The sequence below is a fragment of the Rhinatrema bivittatum genome, chromosome 5 (assembly GCF_901001135.1).
Source record: "Rhinatrema bivittatum chromosome 5, aRhiBiv1.1, whole genome shotgun sequence".
NCBI classification, from domain to species: Eukaryota; Metazoa; Chordata; class Amphibia; order Gymnophiona; family Rhinatrematidae; genus Rhinatrema; species Rhinatrema bivittatum.
This window is the reverse complement of record NC_042619.1, coordinates 2,987,092-2,999,518: the sequence shown is the minus strand read 5'-3', so window position 1 is coordinate 2,999,518 and position 12,427 is coordinate 2,987,092. Positions and strand designations below refer to the sequence as shown.

At 48.1% G+C, this 12,427-nt stretch overlaps 1 protein-coding gene across 5 annotated transcripts in view; it reads right to left on the bottom strand.

The window, feature by feature from the left end:
* ILK (integrin linked kinase) overlaps nucleotides 1-12,427 on the bottom strand; it is a 261,691-nt gene that overhangs the window by 91,117 nt on the left and 158,147 nt on the right. For all 5 annotated transcript variants that reach the window (XR_003856806.1, XM_029601903.1, XM_029601904.1 and 2 more), the window contains one exon: nucleotides 4,332-4,453. Coding sequence is in view for 4 of the 5 variants with exons in the window: in XM_029601903.1 (XP_029457763.1) it covers nucleotides 4,332-4,453 (122 nt within the window). In the remaining variant the exon portion in view is untranslated. The remainder of the gene's footprint in view (nucleotides 1-4,331; nucleotides 4,454-12,427) is intronic.

The following is a 12,427-nucleotide window of genomic DNA, read 5'->3' as shown; positions in this document are numbered from 1 at the left end:
TCTTCTTCTAAAAGGTATAGTGATCCCCATAGGGAAAGCATGTCCGCATCTGCTGGAGATGGAGAAATACTGAAGGGCTGAGGTCACTGTAGAGGTGTATCTAGGATGACGTCAGCTTTGAAACCTGACTCCATCTTCATCAGCTGGCAGGGGAGCATAAACCCATTCGTCCTGAGTCCATCTGGCTACACACTAAGAAATGAGAGATTCTGTTGAATAAAGAGTTATAATAGTCAATTTGGTTGGTAATTAATGCCTGAATTATGATAGCTAAGTTGTATTTATCATGGTAATTGCATAGTTGGTGAATCGAGTGTAGATGCATAAAGAAAATTCTTTCCACTCTTGAAATGTTGGCTTCCATCATGAGGTTTTGATTGCGTTGAACCCCAAGGCTTCAAACTGATTCCTTAGGTTGAAGGGCAATTTCTGTAGGGAATCATAGGTGATGACATTGGTGGCTTAGCCAGAGGAGTTCTGATTTGTAGGGATTTGAGTTTCTGGTTACTAAGCCGGTGGGCTACTGCTGAAAGACAGTCATTGAGATTAGTAATTGACGAGGTTTGGTTGCAAAGTTGAATGTCATTTGCGAATAGATGGAATTCAATATCAAAGGACTGAATAAGATTGCAGATTAAACAAATATAGAAAATGAAAAGGATTGGGGAGAGGATAGAACCCTGTGATACTTCACAGGTGAAATCCCTAGGAGTGAATGGTTTGCTGGCCATAAAACAAACTGTGTTCTGTTAGATAGAAAAAACTTAAACCATTTAAGTGCAGTTCCTTCAATGCCAACATCGCCTAAACACTGAATGAGGAGTTGGTGACTTGACAATGTCGAAAGTAGCAAAAAGATCTATTAGGGATTAACCTTTTGATCTGCATCTGTCCTGTTGATAATGGCCAACGGGATGGATTTCATTCTGTGGACTTTCTTAAAGCTGGATTGCTAAGGGTGCAAGCTATTACTCTATTCAAGGAAATTTATGGATCAGCGAAATGTACATTTTTATAAATAAATATAAAGTTGAAAATAAACCACTTTTTCCACTAATTTGGATAAAAAGGAAAGGCTGGAGATTGGACAATACTGATGAATTATTTTTGGATCAGAGTCTGCTTTCTTTATTGTTTGATAACTTCCTTTTTTAATTGAGCGTGGTAGGGAGCCTTGAGTTGTAATGGCATTTATTATAGTGGATAGCCATGGGGCTAGGTCCTATTTTAGGCTGCAGATGAATTTTGGTGATTGGGGTGGGGAAGGAATTGAATCTAAAAGGCTTGGGAATCGACTGGTTCTTAGGAGGATCTTCACTTCTTGTGGGGTAACAGCCCTGAAGTCCAGCAGTGTGATACTGTCAGAAGGGAGATGAGATGATCCAGGCAAGATATGAGGGGGATGGGGGTAATTATGTTGAGTGAGGTGGGAGGGGAAGCACCAAAGGAGACGCATATAGCTTGGAATTACCCCTGAAGAATTTAGCAAAGTCTTCTGCTATGTGATCCTCCATAGTGGTAGAAGGTGTTTGGGATTCTAGCTTGGAGAGTATTCATACTAATTTGAACAGTTTACCCAGGGGGCTCACAAATAATTTTAATTGGAGATGTAGTCTTTTATTGTTTGTTGAATTTTTGTTGATTGTAGATATAGTCTTTGATTACTTGTTGAATTTTAGTTGGTTGGAAATATAGTTTTTGATTACTTGTTGAATTTTAGTTGGTTGGAGATATAATCTTTTAATGCTTGTTGAACAGCTGGCTTTATATTTATTTGCATATGCCTTGCAGATGTAGAGATTGATATCTATTTTGTGTTTCCTTCATGCCCATTTGGAGTTGACGAGATTCCTATTTGAGAAGACAACTCTTATGGAACCAAGGAGTATTTTTAGGAGGTCTGGCAGGGTTAGATTTGAAAGGGTCTAGGGTCTCGACAGCTGAAGTTAATTCATCATTCCATTGCTACACTAAGGGCCAGATTTTAAATCACCTACGTGTAAAACCAGAGGTTTTACGCACGTAGGTGAGCCTTATATGCGCCGGGCCAATTTTCAAAGGCCTGGCCACGCATGTAAGTCCCGGGGTTAATGAAAGGGGCGGTCCGGGGACAGGGTGGGGCTAGAGGCGCCCGGCACAGCGGCCATTTGCTGCTGTGCCGGGGATCACGTGCTGGCAGGGTGCCGGTTCGCCCAACGTGCTCCTGTTCAGAAGCAGGCGCAAAAGGTGAGTTAATGATTTTGGGGGGGGGGTTTAGGATAGGGATTGGGGGAGTGCAGAATAGGGGAAGGGGAAGGGGAAGGGAGGTCACGCTAGGGGGTTGGGAAGTTCCCGCCCAGTCCCTCCCTAAATGGAGCGGACTGGGAGGGAACTGGGGAAGGCCCCAATGTGTTGCCGCGCGTAAATGCAAATATCTTCCCCCCTTGCGTGCGCCAGGGCGCGCATGTTATAAAATCACCGGTCCATGTGTGCGCGCCGGGTAGCTTGCGCAAATGGACGCACGCACGCAATGTTTTAAAATCTACCCCTAAGAGTTCAGTAGGGCTTGTGGTAGTTAAAGCTTATATTTTCACTTGTGCTGGAGAACAAGTTCTTAGTCAGCGGTTTGAGTGAAGGTGCAAGATGAGTTTGAGATTGGAAAAGAGGATTGGACTTAGGTAGTTGTCTGACCAAGAGATAGGAATTACTGTTATTGTGTAAGGATCTAGGAGTAATGCTTACAGAATGAAAAATCAAGTTTGAAGAATGACTGTCCTTATGTGTGGAAACTTTGAGTAAGACCTGGATCTATGCTGTGTTAAAAGGTAGTGGCATTAGTAGTAATGTCATAATTCAAAGAGTTTAAGAAAGGTGTCAGATTGATTATCTGGTGGATGGTAAATAAGGCCAAGTTTTGGTCGCTTGTGCCTTGGAATTTCAATATTAGGCATTCAGATTTATCTATTTGCATGGTGACAACTAAACTTATGGCCACGGAGTTACTAAACATAACAACAAATCCTCCATTCGTGGCCTTTAGGTGATGAATTTGTTAGCCACGTGGACAGAGTTGGAGAAGGGTGAAAGTGCCTCCTTCTCCTATCCAGGTCTCATTAAGACATTTATTTATTTATTTAGCATTTTTCTATACCAACCTTCAAGGTTGAATACCATATCAGATCGGTTTACATCGAACTGGGGTGGGAAAAAACAACAGTAACAGAGAACAATTTTTTATAATCAGAAGGATCAAAGTTACATTTAACAAGGGCAGTAAACTTGGAAGCTTGAGCAGCTGGAAGGAGAAAAGGCCTAAGAGGGCAATAAATTAAGAACATAATATCAACACGGAAACCGGGCTAATGCTTGAAGAGTTATTGGAAGATGTACTAGTGCTTATGAAGTACTTAGAGGAGGAACAAGGTTCCATTGCTCATGAACAGGGTTAATCGTCTAATGAGTATCAGCGGGCTCCGGGAAGGCTTGGCGGAACAGCCAAGTCTTGAGTTTTTTCTTAAATGTTAGGAGGCAAGGTTCCAGCCTGAGGTCTGAGGGGATGTTGTTCCAGATGGCTGGACCTGCTGTCGAGAAAGCTTGGTCTTTGGTCAAGGTGAGGCGTGTGGCTTTGGATGGAGGGGCTTGTAGAGCTCCTTTGTAGACTTCTCTAATCGGTCTGGTGGCAGTATGGAGTTTGAAAGGGATTTCGAGGTCGAGTTGAAGGTGGTTATGGATGGATTTGTGTATTATGGAGAGAGATTTGTATAAGATTTGTATAAGACATAGGATGTGGAGTTCAAATACTTCAATAAAGTCTAGGATGAGGTGGGATTTATTTGCTGAGTGTACACTGAGAAAGTCAAGTTATAAGGAAGGAGGAGCGATTTTATTTAGGCTGAATGCTATGTTATAGGCTGGTAGGTGGAAGATGCCATGTATGAAAATGTTTAAGTAGTTGGGGTACTCTTCTGCCCCAAGTCATAATGTTGAAGCACATTATGTGGTATGTTGTAGTCTTCCTTTATGATGATATTTTGTAAGCTTCTTTTTCCTCTCTTGTTCTTAGTCACAGAAAATTCCAACTGATATGACTTTGCACAAACCATGGGCTGCACAGCCTCCAATCCCTCTATTAAAAAGCACAGGCTAGCACTGAACTGTCTGCTTTACTACCAGCTGTGAGCATTTACATCAAAATGAACCACCTATACCAGAATGTTCCTCCACATTGACATAGGAAGCCCCTAGTGTTTTGCTGTGATAGGCCAGAGCCTTGAGTACAACTCTCCAAGGACTGTTAATGCATTGGCTGCTTTAACTCTTCTCCCCTTACCCGAAGATCTTCCGAGACTCACCATAACGCTTCTGCTGTTCAGATAATGTCGTGGGATAAGGGGCTCCAAGGTGTGCAGGAAAGCCATCCCCCGAGCAATGTCCAGTGCAAACTTCACTGCCTGCATCTGATCAACCACGAAATCTAAGGGAGTCAGACAGTATAATGCCACATCACCTGATATGTTTAATGACCAACAGATTTACTTACATAACTCCAAAAGTATATACCATACTGTACAAGTTTAATTCACATTAAAATGTCTCTGCTCCTTAAGATCCTATAATCTGAATGTGCATGCGAGCTTTAGTGACTTCCTGATTATTATGCAGTGGATAGGTATAAAGAAGGGGATTCTTTGCAGATTCATGGTGTGGTCCAGTTTTAACGAGTGGGTGATGAAGATTCATTCTAAAGTGAAGGTTCTAGACTTCAGAAAATGTTGAGATTACTTACCTGATAATCTCCTTTTCCTTAGTGTATGCAGATGGACTCAAAACAAGTGGGATATAGTGTGCTCGTGCTAGCAGTTGGAGACAGATCTGACGTCAGCACGGGTACATATACCCCCACAGGAAGTGTAGCAATTCAGTAATCTTCCTTGCAAAAGCTTTTATGGATATATGTGTGACTGACTGATCGTTTAAATGAACAGGATTACTCTGACCAATTGATGGTAGCTGGAGACTGCCAGTGTTCTTAACCGGAAGGCGTCGACACCCGGCAGGGTGGAAGCCCTATATAAGAAAACATGGCTTACCGTGAGTCGGCGAATCCCCATATATACCGGCAGCCGGGTGGGATGCTGAGTCCATCTGCATACACTAAGGAAAAGGAGATTATCAGGTAAGTAATCTCAACATTTCCTAGCGTGTAGCAGATGGACTCAAAACAAGTGGGATGTACAAAAGCTACTCCCGGACTGGGCGGGAGGCTGCCCGAGGTCCGTTCAGGATTGCCCTCGCAAATGCTGTGTCCTCCCTGGCCTGAACGTCCAGACGGTAGAACCTGGAGAAGGTATGGAGGGAGGACCACGTCGCCGCTTTACATATCTCTGCAGGCGACAGCATCCTAGTTTCTGCCCAAGAGGCTGCTTGCGCTCTGGTAGAATGAGCCTTGACCCGTAGAGGTGGTGGTTTTCCCGCCTCTACGTAGGCCGCCTTGATAACTTCTTTGATCCAGCGGGCAATGGTTGGCCGTGAGGCCGCTTCTCCTTGCTTCTTCCCGCTGTGAAGGACGAACAGATGGTCCGTCTTTCGTACTGCTTCTGACATTTCCAAGTATCTGGCCAGTATTCTGCCGATGTCGAGAAGACGCAGTATTCGATCTTCTTCTGACTTCTTCAAACCTTCTGTGGTTGGCAAGGATATGGTTTGGTTGAGGTGAAATTAGGAGACTACTTTGGGTAAGAAGGAAGGAACCATGCGAAGATGGATAGCCTCTGGAGTGATTCTGAGGAATGGATCATGGCAGGACAGTGCTTGTAGCTCTGAGATGCGGCATGCTGAACATACAGCCAGCAAGAACACCATCTTCAAGGTCAACAAACGGAGAGACAGGCCTCGAAGGGGTCTGAAGGCGGATCCCGCTAGAAATTCCAACACTAGGTTGAGGTTCCACAGGGGCACCGGCCACTTCAGTGGCGGGCAAATGTGTTTGACTCCTTTCAGGAAACGTGAAACGTATGGGTGTGTGGCGATGCTCTTGCCGTCACTCCGTGGACCGTAGCAGGATAGCGCTGCCACTTGAACTTTGATGGAACTGAGGGACAGACCCTTCTGAAGTCCATCTTGCAGGAAATCCAAAATGATAGGGATCTTAGCGGCATGTGGATTGGTGCCGTGAGTTTCGCACCAGGCTTCAAATACTCTCCAGATCCTTATATATGTTAGTGATGTGGAGAAGTTGCGTGCTCGGAGGAGGGTATCTATTATGTTATTATCATAATAATAAAAACCTGGACCATGATCATCATTTTTTCCCCTCCAACCAGCAAGAACATATCTTCTTCACAAACCCCCATTTTCCATACCACTACCTACTTCGGTATCTAATCTCTTGCTGCAGGACACTTGAGACTTTCTCACTTATACGTTATAATTTTTATGCTCAATAAGACCTGTCAACTTAATTGTTTAAGTCTTTTTTTTTTTTTTTTTCTCCTTTATCTTTTGGTCATCAATGTTACAACGTTATTGTTAAATTTTGAACTTATGTACACTGTTCCAAATTTCATAACCTTGTTCTATGTAATGCCTTTTGGCAATTTTCATGTTCTGTTTCAATGTAAACCGATGTGATCTTTATTTCATATAGGAACACCGGTATATAAAAATCTAAAAATAAATAAATATTACGTTCCTAGTTATGTTATGTTATATTATTCAAGTTGTTCACTCCCTTGTTCATTGTAAGACATATGTTGTCATTGTTTTCTACTTGTTATAATGTAAACCGGAGTGATTAGTAATTCTGTTACCTGAACTTCGGTATAAAAAAAGTTATAAATAAATAAATAAATAAATTACCGGCCCAGAGTATCCTCGTTTCTTCAATCTAGCCCTCTCAAGGGCCAGACCATAAGAGAGAATTGAGCTGGATCCTTGTGGAGGATGGGACCTTGCCGCAGCAGGTCCCTGTGTGGAGGCAGGGGTAGTGGATTTCCTGCCAGTAGTCTTCTCATGTCTGCGTACCAGGGTCTTCTTGGCCAGTCCGGTGCCACTAGAAGAACTAGGCCTCTGTGCCGCTGAATCTTGTGTATAATGGCGCCCAGCAGGGGCCATGGAGGAAAGGCATATAGCAGGATCCCCTGAGGCCATGGCTGTACCAGGGCATCGATCCCCTGGGATAGAGGATCCCGCCTGCGGCTGAAATAACTGGGTACTTGAGCGTTGGACCTGTCCGCTAGTAGGTCCATGCCCGGCGTCCCCCACCGATCCACAATCATCTGGAAAGCTGAGGGTGACAGCTGCCATTCCCCTGGATGTAGGCTTTCTCTGCTGAGGAAGTCTGCCGCGGCGTTGTCCTTCCCGGCGATGTGGACGGCGGATATGTCCTGGAGATTTGCTTCTGCCCAAGTCATCAGGGGGGCTATTTCTAAGGATACCTGTTGGCTTCTGGTTCCGCCCTGTCGGTTGATGTATGCCACCGTGGTGGCATTTTCTGACATCACTGACCGCTCTGTTGCGAAGTCTGTGGGCAAATCGCAGGCACGCTAGCCTGACTGCCCGTGCCTCTAGTCTGTTGATGTTCCACCCCGACTCTTCTCTGTTCCACCGCCCTTGGGCGGTGAGTTCTTCGCAATGTGCTCCCCCCATCCGTTCAGGCTGGCATCCGCAGTGAGCAGGGTCCAGGTTGGGGAAGACATTCTTGACCCCCGGCTCATGTGGCCGGCTGCAACCACCACCGTATCTGATTCCACACTCTGGCTGGTAGAGGTAGGTGTGTGGTGTAGTTCTGTGATCGTGGGCTCCACCGAGATAGGAGGGCGCGTTGTAATGGTCTTATATGAGCCCGCGCCCATGGTATCACTTCCAGAGTGGATGCCATAAGGCCGAGGACCTGTAAGTAATCCCAAGCTGTGGGCCGGGTGGCGCTCAGCAGGGCTTTTAGACGATTCCAGAGCTTTGATCTTCTCTTGGAGGTCAGGCTGACCCTGTCTTCCAGGGTGTCGAATCGGACTCCTAGGTATTCCAGCAACTGAGAAGGCTGTAGGGAACTCTTGTTCAAGTTTACAACCCCATCCTAGGCTTTCCAGAAGAGCTATAACTCTGTTGGTTGCCTGGCAGCTCTCCTCTGGTGACTTTGCCCGGATCAGCCAATCGTCCAGGTAGGGATGGACGAGGATTCCCTCCTTCCTGAGGGACGCTGCCACTACTATTATGACCTTGGTAAAGGTCCGCGGCACAGTGGCTAACCCGAAGGGTAAAGCTCGGAACTGGAAGTGCTGGTCCAGGACCTTGAAGCGTAAATAGCGCTGATGATCCCGATGGATTGGGATATGCAGGTAGGCTTCCGACAGATCTAGGGATGTGAGAAACTCCCCTGGCTGTACTGAATTTTTGACAGACCTCAGAGTTTCCATGCGAAAGCTGGGGACCCGTAGGTATCGGTTGACTGACTTGAGGTCCAGGACGGGCCGGAAAGTGCCCTCCTTCTTGGGCACGATGAAATAAATGGAATAATGCCCAGAATTCATCTCCCTTGTAGGCACTGGGATTATGGCCTTTAGGGACAGAAGCCTCCGCAAAGTGACGTCTAGGGCCGTCCTCTTGATGGGCGAACAAGGAGGTTCCACAAACCTGTCCGGCGGAAGCCGAAGAAAATCCAGGTAATACCCCTCTCGGATGATGGCGAGGACCCACTGATCCGAGGTAATCTCGACCCACCTGCGGTAGAAGAGGGACAGCCTGCCCCCTATGGCCGTGACCCCCGGATGGGTCAGCTGTTTGTCATTGTGGGGTACGGCCGGGACCCGAACCCGAGCCGGTTCCCCTCTTGTTGTGCTTAGGCCGAAAGGACTGGTTCCTGGCCTGCGAACGAGGTGCTTGGTAGCGAGTCCTGTAAGGGTTAAAGCGCTGAGAGTTTCTACCTCTGCATGGTCTGGGGAAGGGGCGCTGGTTCCTCCTTGACCGGTCTTCTGGTAGACGGGGTAATGGAGAGGCGCCCCATTTATTGGCCAGTTTCTCAAGGTCACTGCCGAACAGGAGGGATCCCTCAAAGGGCATTCTCGTGAGGCGCGTCTTGGAGGAGGAGTCGGCCGACCAATTACGTAGCCAGAGTTCTCTCCTGGCCGCCACTGAGGATGATACTCCCTTGGCTGCCGTACGGACTAGGTCGGAGGCTGCATCAGTGAGGAATGAGAGAGCTGATTCCATTTCTTCTCCCGGGGTGTTGCTCCTAGCCTGTGATAAACAGGAACGTGTCACCACGGTGCAGCAGGTCGCAATCCGTAGGGACATGGCTGCCACCTCAAAGGCTTGTTTCAGAATGGTGTCCATGCGCCAGTCATGTGTATCCTTGAGGGCCGTCCCCCCCTCCACCGGAATGGTGGTGCGCTTCACAATTGCGCTAACCATGGCGTCTACCTGGGGGCACGCCAGCTTCTCCTTGGTTGCCGGGTCTAAGGGATACATGCCAGCCAAGGCCCGACCCCCTTTTAATGAGGCCTCCGGCGTATTCCATTCCAGATCGATTAACTGCTGAGCTACTTGTAGGAGGGGAAAATGGTGAGACGTTTGGCGCAGGCCCTCCAACAGGGGGTTCATTCTCGGTTCCTCTGGGGCATCATGGCCCGGAAGAGCCAGTTCCGATAGGCGTTGAGAGATCAGGCCTGGGAGATCCCCTCTCAAGAAGAAGCGCCTCATGGTCCGATATGGTTCAACCTCCGAGGGAAGTTCTCCCTCCTCGGGGGACTCGTAGTCTTCCTCAGGGCAACCTCAATCCCCATAAGTGGGGGTCCCGGGTGGCGCGTGGCCGTGCCTAGGCCTTGAGGGTCCAGGGGCCGGGTCATCCGGTATGTATGGACCCGCTCGGGGAGCAGCCTGCATTGAGACAAAGGCATGAATCCCCTTGATTAATTCCACCCAGGAGAGCGAAGCAGGATCTGGTCTGGGGGGTACCAGGTCCCTCGGGGTCCCCGGCTGCTCACTACTGCCGGCTAGGTCCGGGGTGTTCCCTGAGGAACTGGCAAGTACGCTGGGCTGTGACCGGTCCTGGCCTGAACTCCCAGGGCCTCTTCACATTGGGCACATAGGGAGTTTGCTTCCTCGCTCTGTGTAGCTCTGAGGTTGCATGCTGAGCAGAGGCTCATGCCTGATGTTGGAGGGACCAGCTCCGCTGATGCCTGGGCTCTCTTACGCTGCATGTGAGTCTAGGAACGGACGCTTATCAGCGGGCGCCTATAAACACGCAGGCCTTTCCTAACTCCAACATTACTTAACTCCCTTCAATCAACATACTTCGTTAGTAATAGCATTAATAGCCACCCCTTATAATGTTATTATATATATATATATAATTATCTGATCTTCATTTTCCTTCTTACTCCAAGTTATTGTTTCCCTGTTACATGTAACTGCTTTTCTGCACTATTGTTCAAATTGTAAAGTTTATTTTAATTGCACCCCTGTTTCTTGTGAACCTGCATGATGGGACTATCGTCTTGAATGTTGGTATATAAAAAAACTTAAATAAATAAAAATAAAATAAACATGCGCTTTACACCGTGCTCCTAACAATGTGCGCCTAACAGCGTGCACCTAACAGCGTGCACCTAACAGCGTGCGGCTAACAAACCAGGCAGAAAAATGGCGACCTCCGTGGCGGATTGCCACCTAGGCAGACTCTGCAAAGCCTCACTTCCTCGGAGACCAAGTAAAGATGTACGCCTTACAAGAAAATTATTATTTACCTGCTAATTTTCGTTCCTGTAGTACCATGGATCAGTCCAGACAGTGGGTTATGTCCCCAATCCAGCAGATGGAGTCAGCACAAGCTTTGAGGGGGCGTATCCATATATACTACTACCCCCTCTGCAGGAGTTCAGTATTGAGTATATCAAAGCCCGAGTAGAAACCCCCGAAGGATCAAGTTTGTGGAAACAGATAATGAAAACAATTGTAACCGCAACAAGTAACTGCAAACATCCTACCAACTTGTAGGGAGCTGTGAAAAACAGCGAAAAGAAACAACTGTGAAGACACAGAACACTGCGAGCAAGAAGCAGCGCAGAGCTGAGCAGGATCAAGAACCCAAACGCGGTGGGCGTCTGGACTGATCCATGGTACTACAGGAACGAAAATTAGCAGGTAAATAATAATTTTCTTTTCCCTGTACGTACCTGGATCAGTCCAGACAGTGGGATGTACCCAAGCTTCCCTAAATCGGGTGGGGTCCTGCGAGGCCTGCTCGGAGAACCTGCTCGCCAAAGTGTCCAGAGACCGAAGAGGCGAGGTGCAGACGATAGTGCCTCGAGAACGTGTGTAACGATTTCCAGGTGGCTGCCCTACAAATTTCCTGCGAGGATACCGAGCGAACCTCCGCCCAGGAAGCCGCCTGAGAACGTGTAGAATGCGCTACGATTCCGGGTGGGGGAGTCCGACCCGCCCCAATGTAAGAAGCAGCAATGCCGGCCTTCAGCCATCTGGCAATGGTAGTCTTCGAGGCCTGAGACCCCTTCTTAGGACCGGCCCAGAGTACAAAGAGATGGTCAGAGGTTCGGAACTCATTTGTAGCCTCCAGATAGAGGCGCAGAGTGCGCTTGACATTCAAGAGACGGAGAGACTTCGGCTCTGAGGAAGAGAAGGACAGCAACTCCACCGTCTGGTTCACATGGAATGCAGAAACCACCTTCGGAAGGAAGGAGGGAACGGTGCGAAGCGAAACTCCAGAGTCGGAGAAACGGAGATAGGGCTCTCTACACAACAGAGCCTGCATCTCCGAGATGCGTCGAGCGGAACAGATGGTCACAAGAAATACAGTCTTGAGAGTGAGATCCTTTATCGTTGCGCTGCGCAGCGGCTCGAACGGTGGTCCCGACAGGGAGCAAAGCACAAGGTTAAGACTCCAGGAGGGACAAGGGTCCCGTAACGGAGGACGCATATGCTTGACACCCTTGAGAAAACGAGCAATGTCAGGATGCTGTAGAAGAGAGCCCCCATCGCTCAACAGCGAACCAAGGGCGGCCACCTGAACCCGTAGTGAATTATAGGTGAGCCCTTTTTCCACCCCCGCCTGTAGAAACTGAAGGATCTGAGGTACAGAAGCCTTAGCGGGTCTCATGGCCTGGCTGGTACACCACAGCTCGAACACCTTCCAGACTCGAACATAGGCCGATGTCTTTCGTGCCCGCAATAGCGTGGATACTACCGCCTCCAGGTAGCCCCGACGCCGGAGGCGGCGCCTCTCAAAAGCCAGGCTGCAAGACAGAAGAATTCTGCCTGCTCGAAAAATACCGGGCCCTGATGTAGGAGCTGGGGGAGGTGCCCCAGCCTGATTGGCCTGTCGATCACCAGCTGTAGCAGGTCCGCAAACCAGGGTCGCCTGGGCCATTCTGGGGTGACGAAAACCACGGTCCCCTGATGGCTTTCTATTCTGCGGAGCATCCTGCCCACCAGG